The following is an 18,655-nucleotide window of genomic DNA, read 5'->3' as shown; positions in this document are numbered from 1 at the left end:
GACCTTCCCTCCATATTCAGGCAACATCCTGGTAAATCTCCTGTGCACCCTTTCCGTTGCTTCCATGTTCTTCCTATAATGCGACGACCAGAACTGTACACAATACTCCAAGTGTGGCCACACCAGAGTTTTGTACAGCTGCAACATGACCTCATGGCTCTAAACTCAATCCCTACACCAATAAAAGCTAACACACTGTACGGCTTCTTAATAACTCTATCAACCTGGGTGGCAACTTTCAGGGATCTATATACATGGACACCGAGATCTCTCTGCTCTTCCAAGAATCTTATCATTAGCTGAGCACTCTGTAATCCTGTTAATCCTTCCAAACCAAATCACCTCATATTTGTCTGCATTAAACTCCATTTGCCACCTCTCAGCCCAGCTCTGCAGCTTATCTATGTCCCTCTGTAACCCACAACATCCTTCTGTACAGTCCACAACTTTCCTATCCATTATTTAACCAAATGTTTTTTAAACGCTACTAATGTACCCACCTCAACGACTTCCGCTGGCAGCTCATTCCATGTGCACACCATGCATACCATGTGTAAAAATGTTGCCCCTCAGATTCCCTTTTATTCGTTCCCCTCTAACCTTAAACTGATGCCCTCTAGTTATGGATTCCCCACCCCGGGAAAAAGACTGAAGGTGTCACCCTATCCATGTCTCTCATGATCTTATACACCTTTATAAGATCCCACCTCAGTCTCCTATGCTCACATAAAAAAGTCCTCGCTTGTTCAGTCCTCCCTATAACTCAGACTGTTGAGTTTTGGCAACATCCTTGTAAATTTCATCTCACTCTTTCCAGTTTAATAACATCCTTCCCATAACAAGGTGACAAAAACTGAACACAATACTCCAAGTGCGGCCTCACCAACGTCCTGTATAACTGCAGCATAACTTCCCAACTTCTATACTCAGTGCCCTGACTGATGAAGGCCAGTGGGCCAAAAACCTTCTTCACTGCCCTGTCTGCCTGTGACTCCACTTTCAGAGAACTGTGCACCTCAACTCCAAGGTCCCTCTATTCCACTACACTCCTTAAGGCCCTACCATTCACCAAGAAACTCCTACTTTGATTTGACTTTTCAAAATGCAAGTCTATATTAAACTCCATTTGCCATTTCTCGGCCCACTTCCCCAGCTGATCACGGTCCTGCTGCAATTCCTGATAACCTTCCTCACTGTCCCTGATGCTGCCTATTTTAATGTCATCTGCAAACTTACTAATCATGCCTCATCTCATCTAAATCATTGATGTAGAAAACAAACAGTAATGGGCTCAGCACTGACCCTGATTTTTAAAAAAAAATGCAAGGCACATTTTCAAAGTGATTGAAATGGCAGAGGAAACTTCGGCTGAATGGCCTACTCCTATGTTCTTGTCAACGAATAAAAGCAGAGAAGTTATCAGATCAAAACAGCCTACTGAATAGCTGTTATTATTAGCAGACAGATAAATACATAGATTGGGTAATTGTACAGAGATAACCATTAATAAGTGAGTGTTTTGAAGTCTAAGAGCTGAATAGTAGGACAGAGCTTGATGTTCATACACCCAGATGATGAGAAGTCATTATTGAACAGAAGGTGCCTTCAGGCTGGCGCGACCACCAGCTCAGTACTGAAAGCTAGTCATGTGCAGCTGGAAAATAAACACCAACTGGGACTTCAGTTAACAGTGAATCTGTCAGCTCTTGAAGCATTTGCCATCATGCCCCCACCTGCCTTACAATACCATGATGCACTGCAACTTCTAACAGCAGAAGCAAGCTAACCTTCCATTTATTTTAATGTAAAGCGCCTATTCAGGTGGTTAAAAGTTTGTGAGGGGACTGCTGTCATGAAACGTGGGAGTTGCAATTCTTTTTCATTGACGTCTCCTCCTCCTGCACTTGATGCAATCCTAAATGTATTTAGCTGCAGCCCCGTTTCCATTAAGAGTAGTGCACATAAGAGGTTACTCTGGGTTACAAGTCTGTGGTTGCTGCGCCTCTGTTTAAATTGTTTCCATGGCTTTGCAGATCACTGGATAATGACTGACAACAAGTTACAAGCGCTCTTTGTATTCTGAGCAAAGACAAGTAAAATGTCAGCACTCTGTTCCGTTTTCTATCCAGTTATGAGCAGATTATACACTGATATGTCCAGCTGATCCAATTTAACTGGAACACAACAGCCCCTAGTAAACCTCCACATCTGCTCTTGGCTTAATGGCTGTCAGCATCTAAATGATCAATCTCTCCCACACTATATGATTTATAGCAAAGAAAGAGACCACTCTGCTCATTGAGTCTGTGCCAATGCTAGTCATTTCCTGGAACTGTGTAGTTCGTATCCTGAGCTTTCTTCATGTCCTTTTCTGTTCTTACTGCTCAAATACTAATCCAATTCTCCTCAGGTGCCCAGCTACCATCCACCACTAGAAAGCACTACTGGTGAACTTCCTTTATATCTTCTCATGGAGCCTGTGCCTGTTTATGCCATGATTTATAAATAAGTATCGATGGTTGCAGGTCCGGAACAGAATTTCGCCCATAGAAATCTGGCACACTCAACCTTAAGGAACAAATTTGGATATTCAATAAGAAAATGTGGATTTTCAGTGATGTGAAACAGCAGGTCAGGCAGCATCCGAGGAGCAGGAGAATCGGCGTTTTGGGCAGGAGTCCTTCATTCCTCAATTTTCCTGCTCCTCGGATGTTGCCTGACCTGCTGTGCATTTCCAGCACCGCTCTAATCTTGACTCTAATCTCCAGTATCTGCAGTCCTCACTTTCGCCTAGTTCAACATTTCAAGCCTGCTCCTATCTGCCACAACCTCGCTATGCTCCAAAGTGTTCTGCAGAGAGTGAAGTGCTTATGAAACATTATCATTATTGTAAAGTAGGAAACTCAGCCGGCAACCTCTGCACAGAAAGCCAACACAAGCAGCAATGTGCTAACGGCCAGCTAGCTGTTGGTGGGAGCTTGCTGTGTACAAGATTATATGGCAATGACCAGCTATTCTTTCTTTACGAGCGTTGTTTTAAATATTAGACTTGAAGGGCTTCTGTACTCTGCTTTGAAATCTTGCCATTGGATCATTTAATTCAGTAGTCTCTTTTGAAAGATTAAGACGACATCTCCAAAGTGTGGCACTCCTCCGGTACTATACTGGGAGTTGGTGTAAATCTTGTGCTCAAAGTTTGGTGTGGGATTTGAAGCCAGATCTTGATGATTTGAAGGTGACGAAGGGCTTATGCGTGAAACATCGACTCTCCTGCTCCTGTGACGCTGACTGACCTGCTGTGCTTTCCCAGCGCTGCACTTTTAGACTTTGGAGGTGAGTACTACATACTGAGCCACTGTCTCACACGGGCTCCACTTTACAGTTAACAATGCCAAAGGAAGTCTAAGGTATAATCCTATACGAATCTGAATGACATGGGCTATGGCAGGATTTGTGACAGAATCAGATAAGAAGCAGATCTATCTCACTCTCTTTTATGCTTTTGCAGAGGGGCGAGGCAAGTTTCTCATGAGGCAATGATGGTTTAACAATTAAGAGGGATTATTGCTTGTTAAACAAGGACTGGTTAATACCACAACTCTCCTCATTAATATTCAGCTTATCTTACCAAGTGCACTGAACAAGTTCAATGTGGAAAATTCTGGACATGGAAGTCAGAGAAGTTACCTGGTGATTTCAGCATACCATTTGCTCTGACGGACTTCTGTATTGAACACTGGGCACTAACATCTCAGGGCACCTGTCACATACGTCCCACATCCACTGACTTTGGCAACCGCAATGTTCCAGCCTTTGTGAACCCTCATAACACAGCTACGATCCATTTACAGGACACGTCTGCATTTCAGTGCAACTCTCATTGTAATGCTGCTGCAAGGACACTGAGCAATCAGGGGGACACACCCAGCTCATGGGACTGGACCAGGCAGCACATCCAGGCTGCTTGTGCGCTCTCCTGACACTCAGTCACTATGAGACTACCTGGATGTTCACAGCGTCCCTGACTTGCATTGCATTGCCGCTTTAGCCCAATTATACCAGGGTCATGTTACATCAGCTTAGTGCAGGCACAAAGCCGGGAAGCTAGTCATAGTTGACAGCCGGCCTCAGTCAACTCTTGGGGATAGCTTTCGATGCAGGGTTCCTGGCACAGTAAGTCAAGGCCAGCCTCAGGTATTGGTCAGGGGCTTCGACACAGTCAGAAAGCTGCTCAGGGCTGTCAGAGTCAGAACCCTCTCAAAAGATGATGGGTCAAATGACAAGCAATACACGTCCAGTCTTGACTCTTTCTGCCTGACTATGGACTGTTTCCTCCTGGAATAAGAGTGAGGCAAGGATTATAGGAGACGAATGTGGAGGACATAGTTATTACTGTTGGTGCAGGTGGGAGGTGTCCCATGTGAGTGGGTAGACAGCACAGAGAGCACACAGTGGTTGGGTCAGGATGATGTTGCAGGCATTAGTGAGAGTGATACACCGCCATGTCCAGGGCAAGTGTCAGGAACACTGAAACACAGCTCCGAGCTGACGGTGTTTGTCTGAGTGCACAATGGCCTTTTCAGTGTGGTGCAGCTGTATGGGATTCTGGTCAGTTCCAGGATATCACGGCAGTAGCAGATTGATCCAGGAATGGCGTGTGGTAAGATGGGGCCATAATCAGACATGAGTGCTGTTATGGGGCATGATAGTTAGTTAATAAGGTGAGTTTGGGTAAGATTTAGTGAAAACAATGTACTCGGCCACGTGACAAGAAAGCCTCCAAAATCATTGCACAACTCACACTTGGTCAAATAAAAGTAAGATTCAGCTCTTGGTCGTTTACTTTAATTGGTGCTAAAGTTAATTATATTCCATTGAATACTGGTAGCCATCTCATGCTTAAGTGAATGCTGACTGTCTTGAAGGAAGCTGATATAAATTGTTTTTTTTTAAATTTAGCTTTTTTTCACAGGATGTGAGTATCTCAAGTCAAGTAAGTGCTGACCGAGCCAGACAAGCTCATTTTCCATGAACAAATATAACAATAACCCTTACTCGCTGTATCTCTGTTCATTTTCAGTTTGGCTGACACTATGTGAAAAGTAGATAGTGTAGATGTATTTAAGGTGAACCTAGATAAGTACATGTCAGAAAACAGGGAGTAGAAGGATATGCCGATCGGGTGAAATGAAGTAAGGTTTGATAAAGTTTGATAAAGATGAAGTTTTGATAAATCTCCTGGCCCCGATGGGCTACATCCTAGAGTTCTGAGGTAGGTGGCTGAGGAAATAGCGGAGGCGTTGGTTGAGATCTTTCAAAAGTCACTGGAGTCAGGGAAAGTCCCGGATGATTGGAAGATCACTGTTGTAACCCCCTTGTTCAAGAAAGGATCAAGACAAAAGATGGAAAATTATAGGCCAATTAGCCTAACCTCGGTTGTTGGTAAAATTCTAGAATCCATCATTAAGGATGAGGTTTCTAAATTCTTGGAAGAGCAGGGTCGGATTAGAACAAGTCAACATGGATTTAGTAAGGGGAGGTTGTGCCTGACAAACCTGTTGGAATTCTTTGAAGAGGTGACAAAGTAGGTTAGACCAGGGAAACCCAGTGGATGTGGTCTACCTAGACTTCCAAAAGGCCTTTGATAAGGTGCCACACGGGAGGCTGCTGAGTAAGGTGAGGGCCCATGGTGTTCGAGGTGAGCTACTGGTATGGATTGAGGATTGGCTGTCTGACAGAAGGCAGAGAGTTGGGATAAAAGGTTCTTTTTCAGAATGGCAGCTGGTGACAAGCAGGGTCCCGCAGGGTTCAGTGTTGGGGCCGCAGCTGTTCACGTTATATATTAATGATCTGGATGAAGGGACTGGGGGCATTCTAGCAAAGTTTGCCGATGATATGAAGTTAGGTGGACAGGCAGGTAGTACTGAGGAAGTGGGGAGGCTGCAGAAGAATCTAGACAGTTTGGGAGAGTGGTCCAGGAAATGGTTGATGGAATTCAATGTGAGCAAATGCGAGGTCTTGCACTTTGGAAAAAAGAATAGAAGCATGGACTACTTTCGAAACGGTGAGAAAATTCATAAAGCCAAAGTACAGAGGGATCTGGGAGTGCTAGTTGAGAATTCTCTAAAGGTAAACATGCAGGTTGAATCCGTGATTAAGAAAGCAAATGCAATGTTGTCAATTATCTCAAGAGGGTTGGAATATAAAAGCACCGTTGTGCTACTGAGACTTTATAAAGCTCTGGTTAGGCCCCATTTGGAGTACTGTGTCCAGTGTTGGTCCCCACACCTCAGGAAGGACATACTGGCACTGGAGCATGTCCAGCGGAGATTCACACGGATGATCCCTGGAATGATAGGTCGAACATACAAGGAACGGCTGAGGATCCTGGGATTGTATTCATTGGAGTTTAGAAGATTAAGGGGAGATCTAATAGAAACTTACAAGATAATACATGGCTTGGAAAGGGTGCACACTAGGAAATTGTTTCCGTTAGGTGAGGAGACTAGGACCCGTGGACACAGCCTTAGAATTAGAGGGAGTAAATTCAGAACAGAAATGCGGAGACATTTCTTCAGCCAGAGAGTGGTGGGCCTGTGGAATTCATTGCCGCAGAGTGCAGTGGAGGCCGGGACGTTAAATGTCTTCAAGGCAGAGATTGATAAATTCTTGATGTCACAAGGAGTTAAGGGCTAAGGGGAGAATGCGGGTAAGTGGAGTTGAAATGCCCATCAGCATCAGCCATGATTGAATGGCGGAGTGGACTCGATGGGCCGAATGGCCTTACTTCCACTCCTCTGTCTTATGGTCTTAAGGTTGGAGGATCAAGTCTTGCTTAGAGATTAGATTAGATTACTTACAGTGTGGAAACAGGCCCTTCGGCCCAACAAGTCCACACCGACCCGCCGAAGCGCAACCCACCCATACCCCTACCTTTACCCCTTTAACCTAACACTACGGGCAATTTAGCATGGCCAATTCACCTGACCCGCACATCTTTGGACTGTGGGAGGAAACCGGAGCACCCGGAGGAAACCCACGCAGACACGGGGAGAATGTGCAAACTCCACACAGTCAGTCGCCTGAGTCGGGAATTGAACCCGGGTCTACAGGCGCTGTGAGGCAGCAGTGCTAACCACTGGGCCACCGTGCCGCCCACTAGAGCATAAATACCAGCATGGATCTGATGGACTAAGTGGCCAGTTTCCATGCTGTCCGTCCTGTTTGTCAGGCACAACCTCCCCTTACTAAATCCATGTTGACTTGTTCTAATCCGACCCTGCTCTTCCAAGAATTTAGAAACCTCATCCTTAATGATGGATTCTAGAATTTTACCAACAACCGAGGTTAGGCTAATTACTCGTCCTGATTGTTCTTGGATACTGCAAACATCGCAACAGGTGAAAATGTATTTTGGGACTTGTTTAGACAATTTCCGTTAGTGTATTCTGTTGTTACTTTCTCCTGAATAAATTAAAACATACACTTTGTAAAATGGTCCCAATTCAAACAAAATGTGTGGCTGTGTAGCTGAACAGAGTTTCACCAAATGACCTTCACTCTTCATGTCTTTAACAGGCTAAGGGCAAAGAGAGGCAATGGCTGCGGCACCAGTCAATTGGAGAACTCGATGACACCAAAATAATCGATGGCTTGACAGGAGAGAAGGCGATTTATAAACGTAGAGGGGAGTTGGAACCCGAGGTGAGTCTGAGGAGAAAAGGGAAACAGTTTGATTAATATGGTTAAGTATCTGCTGCCATTTCCTGTGGTTTGGTGTGAAGATGTACAGTCTTGCCTCATTTGTATAATGATAGCCTTCCTACACTGTATGTTGTACTATTGAGCTACTGCACCACTTAATAATACATCCCTCCCTGGGTGTGAAATATAACATCAGAGAAAACACCACTTACTCATGTCATTAAGCAATAGAATGGAGGAAACTTCACTCCTCTCGTTCCTCTCCCCTCCATGATATTTTGTGCATGTTTAAATGTTTGGCCAATTTGATAAATGTCTGCAAATCATTTTAGGCCAAATCTTGCCAGGGAAATAGCCACACATGCCATTATGTGCAAATCGATAAGTGTGTTGAGGCGAAGAAGCGATACCTTATGAATTGCAATTCTCCAAAGCCTGTTGTTTCATTTATGACAGTCCACAAAAACAGCATCCCACCTTTAGCATCCCAGTTATTTTTAAGGGCTGGTTGGATTATGATTAGTCCTTCATTAAACTTGTTATCATTTGTGTTAGAACCTAACTAATGAGGTGATTATTGCTGCAGTGCTAATCACAGAATTGTTATCATGTTTCAAAGGCCATTCAACTGCTCTGATCTAGAAAGGAAACTAAATCCAGAAAAAACAACCCGAGTTCTTCTTAACCTCCTTACAACTCGTACTGTCCAAACCAGCTAGCATCCTAGTCATGTTCTTTTCTAATTTGTTCATCGGATGTGGGAGTCGCTGGTTATTGCCCATCCCAATTGCTCAGAGGGTAGTTGAGAGTTAACCACATTGCCATAGGTCTGGAGTTATATGCAGGCCAGACCAGCTAAGGACAGCTGATTTTCTTCCCTAAAAAAAAATTAGTGAACCAGAATGGATTTTTGCAACAATTGAGAACAATTGCATGGTTGCCATTAGGCCAGCTCTCACAGGTATTTATTGAAATCGGCACGGTGGCTCAGTGGTTAGCACTGCTACTTCACAGTGCCAGGGACCCGGGTTTGATTCCAGTGTTGAGTGACTGTCTGTGTGGAGTTTGCATGTTCTCCTCTGGGTGCTCTGGTTACCTCCCACAATCCAAAGATGTTCAGGTTAGCTGAATTGGTCATGCATATAGGACAATAGGGTAGGGGAATGGGTCTGTGTGGGTTGCTCTTCAGAGTGGACATGTTGGGCCAAATGGCCTGTTTACACACTGTAGGGATTCTATTATTCTGTGAATCCAGATTTCACTGTCTGCCATGGTAGGATTTAGACCAATATTCCCAAAACTTTAGCCTGTGATCTGAATTACTAGTCCAGTGACATTAACACTACACCACTGTCTCCCTGGGTTTAAGGCATTTAAGATTTATGGTAATTTGGCAAAACATGCCATAATGAGAAATTTCTTCAAGCAATGATTAGGGTAAGGTCTAGAATGCATTGCCTGAGAATGTCTTGTTTTTTAATTCATTGATGGAATGTGGACGTCACTGGCTGAGCCCTAATTACCCTTGAGAAGAGTGCACGCACAATGCTGTTCCAGGATTTTGACCCAGTGACACTGAAAGAATGATAATATATTTCCAGGTTGGGATAGTGTGTGTCTTGGAAGTTAACATGCAGTGATGGTGTTCCTGTACGTCTGCTGGTCTTGTCCGTTATGTGGTGGAGGCAGATTCAATCGAGGCATTCGAGAGGGAAGTGGACTATTAGCAGGAAGGATATCTTCCTTTCTCTCCTGATCTCTTTTGACTAATTCTTCACTCTACTTCACCTGATTTCCTTCTGTTTCCCTGTTTTTTGCTTAATGAAGAAGGAAATGGTTTACAAGCTGAACGGTTCGGGAAAAGGGTCTAACTAGCTAGTCATCCCATGCGTTGCCATTTCTAGCAAGACTTGGGGCCAGTGATTGTCCATTAAGCAGTAGTCGTGAAGCAGTTCGATTCCCACTGACAATCACAAGGTGTTGTTCTGGCCTCAGCAAGATTTGCCAGTTCAACTGGGAATACCACATATAGAAGAGTTTCAGTTCAGGATGTCCTGAAACCTGTTGCAGAAATCTCTAAACTTGACAAGTAACTCAAACAAGGCCATTTAATTCATTGGTATTTGTTTCAGGTTAAAGAGGCTCAAGAATTAATGAAACATTTGGCTAACTGGCTTATTGAACAAAACATCTTTTACTATACTCTCAGCCGATAATTAAAAAATGGACTGCCTCTTAGTTAACCATTTTAAAGTTCTTGTCCAACCTTTGTATTGGAGGATCCTGCTTTAGAAACAGCGCTTGAAGAGTTGACAATGTAATCGCGCTACAGCCAACACACATTTTAAATGTTTGTGCTTAAGAAACAATGTCCCAAATCCGTCAATCAAATTATACAGAATTTGCGCTAACAAAACACATGTTATAACAGAACAATCCATATTCTTTAATATTTTATGGTATTATCATTCATGTAATGTCATTTTATTTAGTTTCATTGTATTATTAGTTGCATTTATTGCCTATGGAGTCATGCAACAAGTGGTTTTTTCCCCCTACAAGTCTATTATTTTATGTCTTAAGTTTGTCAGACATAATGTTCACTCTAATGTGAGACCTTTCAGAATCCTAGCTGCCTTCCCTCATGAAGCTGACCCATCCAGTGTCAAGCTGAATTGACAGAGCAGTTTCACTTCTTTTGTAAGATTTTGACTTTGAAGTTCTGGGTCTAAAGGATTTTGTCCTATTGCCACTGACATGTCAGATAAAATTAGCATGTTTTAAACAGTAGGGACCTCTGTTACTAAGCAGCCCAAAAGGGAAGGCCTAGGGCATTCCCACAGGGAGGAAGAAAAAATCTGCAGCTGTCTGACAAGCTTGGCCAGGGCACTGTGAGAATCAGAGCTGAAAATGTGTTGCTGGAACAGCATAAGCCCTTCTTCAGGAATAAGAAGGGCTTATGCCCGAAACGTCGATTCTCCTGTTCCCTGGATGCTGCCTTACCTGCTGCGCTGTTCCAGCAATACATTTTCAGCTCTGATCTCCAGCATCTGCAGACCTCACTTTCTCCACTGTGAGAATCAGCACATTGAAGGGAATATGCAGAGGACCTGGAAGTCAAACCAGAAAGCTTCTCTTCAGCCAACTTTCTGAGACTTGATAAAATGAGAATGAGGTTAAAGACCTCACTCTGGGGAGAAGGTAGAGTCACACAGCACGGTAGCAGTCCATTGGGCCCAATCAGTCCATGCCGAACATAGCCTCATAATGAAAGAGATAACTGTAAAGGGTTATGCTACCAATCTTGTATTCAATTTCAGGAACCCAGATTCTGTAAGGCAGCTCCCTAGTGCTTATAGTAATAAATCCATTTCTCATAAGCTTGTAGGTCCAATTTTAGCAGCATGAGAATTCTGTCATAGTGACATAAAAGCTAGAGTTAGACTCACTGGCTGACACACGTGCACTGGTTCACACATTTGCAATGTCTGACACACAGTCTGGCTTATGCATTCTCTCTGACTCTCACGCTTTCTGGCTTACACACATCACTCTGGCTCACGCACTCTCTCTGGCAGCATCTATTGCCCATGCCTCTTTGCTCTTGAGAAGGTGTGGTGAGCTCCCTTCTTAAACTGCAGCAGTCCATTGTAGATCAACAGTGCCCTTAGGGAGGGAATTCCAGTACTTTGACCCAGTGACAATGAAGGAACAGTAGTATATTTCCAAGTCAGGACAATGAGTGGCTTGGAGGGGATCTTGCAGATGGTGGTGTTCCCTTATCCTTCAAGATGGAAGTGGTTGTGAATTTGGAAGGTGCACAGTAACACTGATTCTTTCACTTGATCAGTGACAAGGTCCCCCAAGGCAGACTGGTTAAGAGGCTAAGAGCCATCGGGATCCAGGGTGGTTTAGCAAATTGGACCCAAAATTGTCTTAACGCCAGGATGCAAAAGATGATGGTGAAAGATTGTTTTTATCACTGGAAGCCCGTGTCCAGTGATGCACGATAAATTTGGTATGAGTCCATTGTTGCTTGTATTGTGCATTAATGATCGGGACATGAATCTAGTAGTACGTTCACAGGTAACACAAAATGTAGTGGTGTGGGAAGTAGTGAGCAGGAAAGTCTTAAACTACAGGCTGATATAGTTGGGCTGAACAGTGGTTAATGGAATTTAATCCTGAAGAGCGTGAGATAATGCATTCTGAGAGGACTAACAAGACTAGGCTGTTCACATTGAATGATAGGATCCTGGGAAGTACAGAAGATTAGGGGGACCTTGATGTGCATGCCCAGAAATCCTTGAAGGCAGCAGGATAGGTGGATAAAGTGGTTAAGGAGACAAATAGGATACTTGCCTTTATTAGTCAAGGCATTGAATACAAGAGCAAGGAGGTAGTGATGGAGCTGCATTTAACGTTGGTTAGGCCACAGCTGGAGTACTGCGTGCACTCTGGTTGCCCCACTATAGAAAGTGTGTGATCGCCTCCGAGAGTGTGCAAAGGAGATTCATTAAGATTCACCAGGACATTGCCTGCTTTAAACAGCAGCCTACAATATAGAGAGTTTCTTTTGATGTTTTACCTCAAGGGAATGATACAGATTTCTTTTCTAAATGCTTCAGACCTCCAAGTTGTAATTTGATTTAGTTTTTGTTTTAAATACTTTTGGGTGGAACTGATGAAATCTATGTGCTTTTACCCCAACAAGAGGAAGTGCAACTATTGTTTGGAACCCTGCTACATTCCAAACTAATCAGTATCAATCAAGCCTTTTCATGAACTTTAGGTCACCTGTCGACAGATTGTAGAGGGGTCCTAAGGAGGAGGGGTTGGTGGTCAGTTCTGTAAATGCATTTATTTGCTTGCTTGTCTCTTCAGTTATACAGGAAGCTTCCTTTGTTGTGTGAATTATTTGGATTCCATTCTGATTGAGTACATTTTACTCGCCTTTTCAGCTCGGCAGTCCCCAGCAAAAGCCCAAGCGTCTCCGGCTTTTGGTGGATGTCTCTGGGAGTATGTACCGCTTCAACGGACTGGACGGCAGGCTGGAGCGCTCCATGGAGGCTGTCTGTATGGTTTTAGAAGCCTTTGAGAATTACGAGCATAAGTTTAAGGTATATTTAAGGCTGCTTAGCACCAGCAGCCAACTTTGTGTTTTGGAAAGCTCACGTAAGCAGGGGAACTTTGAAATCAAGCAGCACAGAGGAGACAATTCAGGCCTTACTGCCTGTCACGTCTGATGAAAGATCCATCAGATAGTCCCCCTTCCCCTTGCTCTTTCTCCATAGCCTTACGAATGCTTTGAAATATTTACCCAGTTACCCTTTGGAACGCACTGCACCTTCCTTCCATATTATGAGACTGAAATAATAAACTGTGTAAGAAAAATGCTCCCCTCCTAATAGTTTATTTTTTTTATTTCTGTGTGCCCTCTGGTTACTAGCCCTCCTGTCAGTGAAATATGTGCTCTCCATCAAAACTCCTCATACTTAATAAACATGGCTTTTTTCCTGGCCTGTTTTTAGTAATCTGGACATAGCATTTCAAACTTGCATAAAACTGCATCAGATATTAAAATTTAAATTATAATTATGATTATAATCTTAATAATATTCATACCCCCACTGGTGTTTACCATGATCAGAAACTGAACAAGACTGATGTACAATAAATACTGTGGCTACAAGAACAAGTATAAGACTCTTGCAGTGGGTAACTCCCCATCTGATTCCCCAAAGCCTGTCTACCACCTTCAGGCCCAGAAAGGTAGCTCACCACTGGCTTCTCAAGATTAATGAGGATTAAGCAGTAAATGCTGGCCCAGCCAGTGACACTCACGTCCTGTGAATGAATTTTAAAAATCTATGAGAATGAATTGCCTCGAGTTTGGCTTGTACTCCCTCAAGTAGAGAAGATGAAAGGGAGATCCTGTTCTGGACTTCAAGATGATTAATGTTGCTGACTTGGTGGGAAAGAATAAGAGGTGCTATTAAAATTAGAGCGAGGAGTTCAGGGGTGGTACCAGAGAGCCTGTCTTTATACAATGTGAAGTGGTAGTTTGGACACCTCACATCTCCCAGGAAGAAAATCTGTTTAGACAAAGTCAATTCAAATTCTAAACTAAGAGTGACCAATTTTTATTGTCCAAAGGCGTTAAAGAATATGGGGACAAGGCAGAAAATGAAGTCAAGATACGTTTGAGCCATGGTCTAATTGAATGGCAGCTAAGGCCCAAAGTTCAGTATAGTCTGTACTCCTTCCAAGAGTAATTGCGGACGGGTAAAGCTCAAATTGGAGCAAGTGATAAGCTGAAATGACACAATGTTGTCAATAGTTGGAAAAGTGCTCAGGACTCTGTTTCATATCTCACTCTTTTACAGTGGTATGGCTGATGTTCAGTTTTCAGATGAGATGTTTGGCACTTGCTGCTTTTGTTTGCTTGGCTGTGCTTATCCCTCAACCTACACCAGCAAAACAGACTCATTGATTTTCCACATCATTGCTGTTTTTGGGAGCTTACTATGCACAAACTAGCTGTCACCTTTGTCTCTGAGGCAGCAATGAATACATGTCAAAAGTTAAGTTTTGCTTGCCAAGTGCCTTCAGATCTCAGCCTCAAGGGTTGTAAAATGCTGTCAGATGTTTCCCTGAGGTCTTGAATGCACACGTTCAGGCGGGTTTGTACAACAGATTGAACCTGATGTCCTCTGCAGCTGTATGCCAGTGATGACTGACAAATGCGAATTGAAATAATAAAAAAATTAAATTTAAAAAGACTTGAATTGCACAACCTCCTAAACAAATTTAAAAATGTTTTCCTTCCTTTTATTTAGTGTAATGTGCATTTCTTTATTCAGTAATCTCTGTTGGCAGGGCAGGTTTCAAAAGCAGTTAAGAAGGTGCACAGGATACTGAGCTTCAAATACAAAAACAAGAATATCATATTAAATCCTCATAGATCACAGGTTCAGCCTTAACTGGAGATTGTGGACTCAACTGAGTACCATACTTTTGGAAGGATGTCAGGAATGAGGGTCTTCAGTTATGAGGAGAGGCTGAAGAGGTTGGCATTGTTCTCGCTGGAGTACAGAAGGTCAAGGAGAGTTGCTGGAGACATTTTGATATAGCAAATAGGAAGAAACAATTTATCCTGACAACTGGGTCAATAATTGGAATTAAACTAAGAGGCAAAAGAACAAAAGAGGAAATGAGATATATCTTTACAGAGATGACAGTGATGGTATTGAATGCACTACCTGAAAGAGTGCTGAAATCAGGTTCTGTTTGGAGGTTTTGGAAGGCAATTGACCATGTAGATAAGGAAACAAATCTGTATGGGGATGGAAAGGAACACAACTAGCCAAGTACTCGCTTCTACATAAGATTCAGTGGCAGAAGCCAGTCTCAGCCACATTTGTACTTTGATATGAGAACACAAGCTTTACAGTTCCCTCATCATCTACAAAGCCTGGTTTAACAATTCCACAAAGTGTGAATTCCAGTTTTCCTCAGCCCTACTGGGTGAGAAATGAATTGTACACGCTTAGACTAGTTTCCAACATGCAATCCCAGCTGTTGAGGTCCCAGCTGAACAGCGCAGGAATCGCAGCAGTCTAGATACAGACAGCAAGTTAGCTTATCCCCACTTACAAACCAAACAGGTCATCTTATTCCCCTTCTCACTTGGAGCATTAATCAATACCTATAGTGACCTCCAGCTCAGTTGTCATCAGAGCTATAGTTTCATTCACACAATGGGTAAAGATTAATTAAATAGATATGGCAGAGCTGCAAGGAGAGAGAAATTCTGCACATTTTGGCTCCAGGGATTTATTTCAATCATTCTGCTTCCACTCAGCTTGATTTAGGTGTGTTAGATGTTGTCACTGGGCAGAAATGAAGGAATCCACAGAACTATCATCTCTTTTTTGTCTTTTGCTTTGCAAAGAGATGAAGGCAGAAGTGGTCCTTTTGCAGTCTGGCTAGAGACTGGGATGCAATAAAATGCACCATGTGTTCGTGTGCACTCACTGTATTGGAGAGAAATAGAACAGAGCTATTTGCAGCTTACAGCCTCAACAGTGAAAGCTTTCACAAAGAAAGGGCTGTGCCTGGTTTGCACTCCAATAGATTCCATTAAAGAACTGGCAGTAAGTGAAGACCCGATTTAAAGGGAAGTTCTCAGCCAAAGCAAATTTTTAAAAGAGTAAGTAATTAACTTCTTCAACTTGCAGCCTCTTAGTCTCCAAACCTACTTGACCAGTAGTTTAGGCCAAGCTGCCATACACAGACACATGCACATGCACACACCCACCCAGAGATTTATTGAATTTTGTGTTCAGTTTGAGAGAAAGAAGAATGAGTCTAAGACAACCTTTTAAAATTTAAAAATAAAGGCAGTTATGAGGGCATGAAAGCTGAACTGTTTAAAGTGAAATGGCAATACTTAGGCGCGGTTATAGTTAGGTCAATAGACAGGCGGTAGCAGACATTTAAAAGATATTTCAGAAATCTAACACTCGATGTATTCTACTGAGAAATAAAAATGTTAAAGACAGTATCAAACAGACAAGAAAAGTTTAATAATTTTGCAAAGACAGGTGGCAAGTCAGAGGTTTGGACACAATATAAATAACAGCAAAGAATAACAAAAAGTAATGGACTGAAAAAATTCAAGTTAGGTGTGAGGGAAAGATACCCTGAAGTATGAAAACAAATAGTAAGAGTTTCTAGAAATACTTAAAGAAAAGAGTTAACTGTTTGAATGTTGGGTCCTATTGAAAATGAGACTGGAGAATTAATCATGGAAAATAAGGAAGTGGCAGATGAATTTAACAGGTATCTTCATCAGTTTTCATTGTTAAGGATATAGTGAGGAGGGTTTTGCCCAAAACGTCAACTCTCTTGCTCCTCACCTGCTGTGCATTTTCCAACGCCACAGTTAATTGACTCAATATTGAGGGTACAAATGACACACTAGAAGAAGCAATAAATCAGGAAATGGAAGAGAGGGAGGAACTCAGGAAAATCACAATTACCAGAAATGTGGTACTCAAGTGGTATTGGAGCAGTGGGCTGACGGGTGCCCTGATCCTGATGGATTTCCTCCTAGGATCTTAGAAGAAATGGCAAGTGAGATGGATGATACATTGAATCAAAACCTGACAAATTTACTTCTAAACAAAAGAAAGTGTGGCATTTTTTGTAGGCACCCAATCTGTCATTATTCTTAAACAGAAGCAGAAATTGCTGGAGAAACTTAGCAGGTTTGGCAACATCGAGGAAAAGAAAGCCGAGTAGATGTTTCGGCTCCAGTGACCCTTCATCGGAACTGTCATTGTTTTTGTTAGCTTCTACAAAGTCTTAAAGAGAGAAGGATGTGACTGGGTAGTTCATCAGGACTCAAACCAGTACACAGTAGATTAGGTGTTGATGAACTGCCAGTCACATCCTGTTCTCCTGCAAGTACGCAGGGGATTGGGATAAATGGACAATTTCATGACTGCAACCGTTTACAGTTCTATGTCAACATTAAGCTGCTTAAATAGAATTAACAATCATTTGTAACTAATGTGGCTGGAACAACTATATTGGATAAATCTGAGCAAGCCCACCTTCAAATGAATCTGGTCTATTGTGAACAGACTGCAGAGTGAAGTTTGTGTTCAGTGACCCCACCCAGGCTGAGCTGTATATTTTATTGGCACGTTTTGATGTTTTTCCTCAACAAGTGTGCAGATGATAAATGATTTATCCTCTGAGACCTCAAAATGAAAGCTATATAATAATAGTTTACTGTTTATACTGGAGCTCCCTGATGTATAATTACTGTGCAAGTGAAGGCATATTGAAAGAATTACAGTTTGGGAGCAGAGGATAAAGATTTCCTTTACTTTATTTTTAGGATATAGTAGTCATTGACAAGACCAGTATGCAGTATACTTTCGATCTCTAAGTGCCCTCAAGAAGATAGTGGTAATTTTTCTTTAATACAACTGAATGGCTACAGGTAATTTCAGAGGGCAGTTAAGAGTCAAACATGTTGCATTGGGTCAGAGAGTTACTGTAGGCCAAACCGAGTACAGACAGCAGGTGTCTTTCCCTAAAGGACATTAGTGAACTAGGTGGGTTTTTGCAGATGACACTAAGATTGGTGGAGTAGCAGATAGTGAAGGGGACTGTCCGAGAATGCAGCAAAATATTGATAGATTGGAGAGTTGGGCAGAGAAATGGCAGATGGAGTTCAATCCGGACAAATACACTTTGGAAGATGCAATTCCACAGCGAACTATACAGTAAACGGAAAGGTCCTGGGGAAAATTGATGTACAGAGAGATCTGGGTGTTCAGGTCCATTGTTCCCTGAACGTGACAACGCAGGTCAGTAGAGTGATCAAGAAGGCACATGGCATGCTTTCCATTATCGGACAGGTTATTGCGTAAAAGAGTTGGCCGGTCATGTTACAGGTGTATAAAACTTTGGTTCAGCCACATTTGGAATACTGCGTACCGTTCTGTTCGCCACATTACCAAAAGGATGTGGATTCTTTGGATACAGTGCAGAGGAGGTTCATCAGGATGTTGAAAATGTGTTGCTGGAAAAGCGCAGCAGGTTAGGCAGCATCCAGGGAACAGGAGAATCGACGTTTCGGGCATAAGCCCTTCTTCAGGAATCAGAGCTGAAAATGTGTTGCTGGAACAGCGCAGCAGGTCAGGCAGCATCCAGGGAACAGGAGAATCGATGTTTCGGGCATAAGACCTTCTTCAGGAATGCAGACCTCACTTTCTCCTCACTAGGATGTTGCCTGGTATAGAGGGTGCTAGCTATGAGGAGAAGTTGAGTAATTAGGATTATTTTCATTGGAAAGAAGGAGGTTGAAGGGGGACCTGATTGAGATCTACAAAATCATGAGAGGTATAGACAGGGTGGATAGCAAGATGCTTTT

General features: G+C 42.8%; 1 protein-coding gene across 4 annotated transcripts in view; it reads left to right on the top strand.

Moving 5' to 3' along the window:
• Positions 1-18,655, top strand: part of vwa8 (von Willebrand factor A domain containing 8) — a 367,132-nt gene that overhangs the window by 311,461 nt on the left and 37,016 nt on the right. For all 4 annotated transcript variants that reach the window (XM_087993166.1, XM_087993165.1, XM_087993168.1 and 1 more), the window contains 2 exons: positions 7,579-7,704; positions 12,666-12,824. In XM_087993166.1, coding sequence (XP_087849292.1) covers positions 7,579-7,704; positions 12,666-12,824 — 285 coding nt within the window. The remainder of the gene's footprint in view (positions 1-7,578; positions 7,705-12,665; positions 12,825-18,655) is intronic.

Source organism: Chiloscyllium plagiosum, unplaced genomic scaffold, assembly GCF_037043375.1.
Source record: "Chiloscyllium plagiosum isolate Xiang-an unplaced genomic scaffold, Cpla_swu_hap1 HiC_scaffold_12, whole genome shotgun sequence".
In the NCBI taxonomy this organism is placed as follows: Eukaryota; Metazoa; Chordata; class Chondrichthyes; order Orectolobiformes; family Hemiscylliidae; genus Chiloscyllium; species Chiloscyllium plagiosum.
The sequence above is the reverse complement of the archived record's forward strand: the minus strand, read 5'-3'. Positions and strand labels throughout refer to the sequence as shown.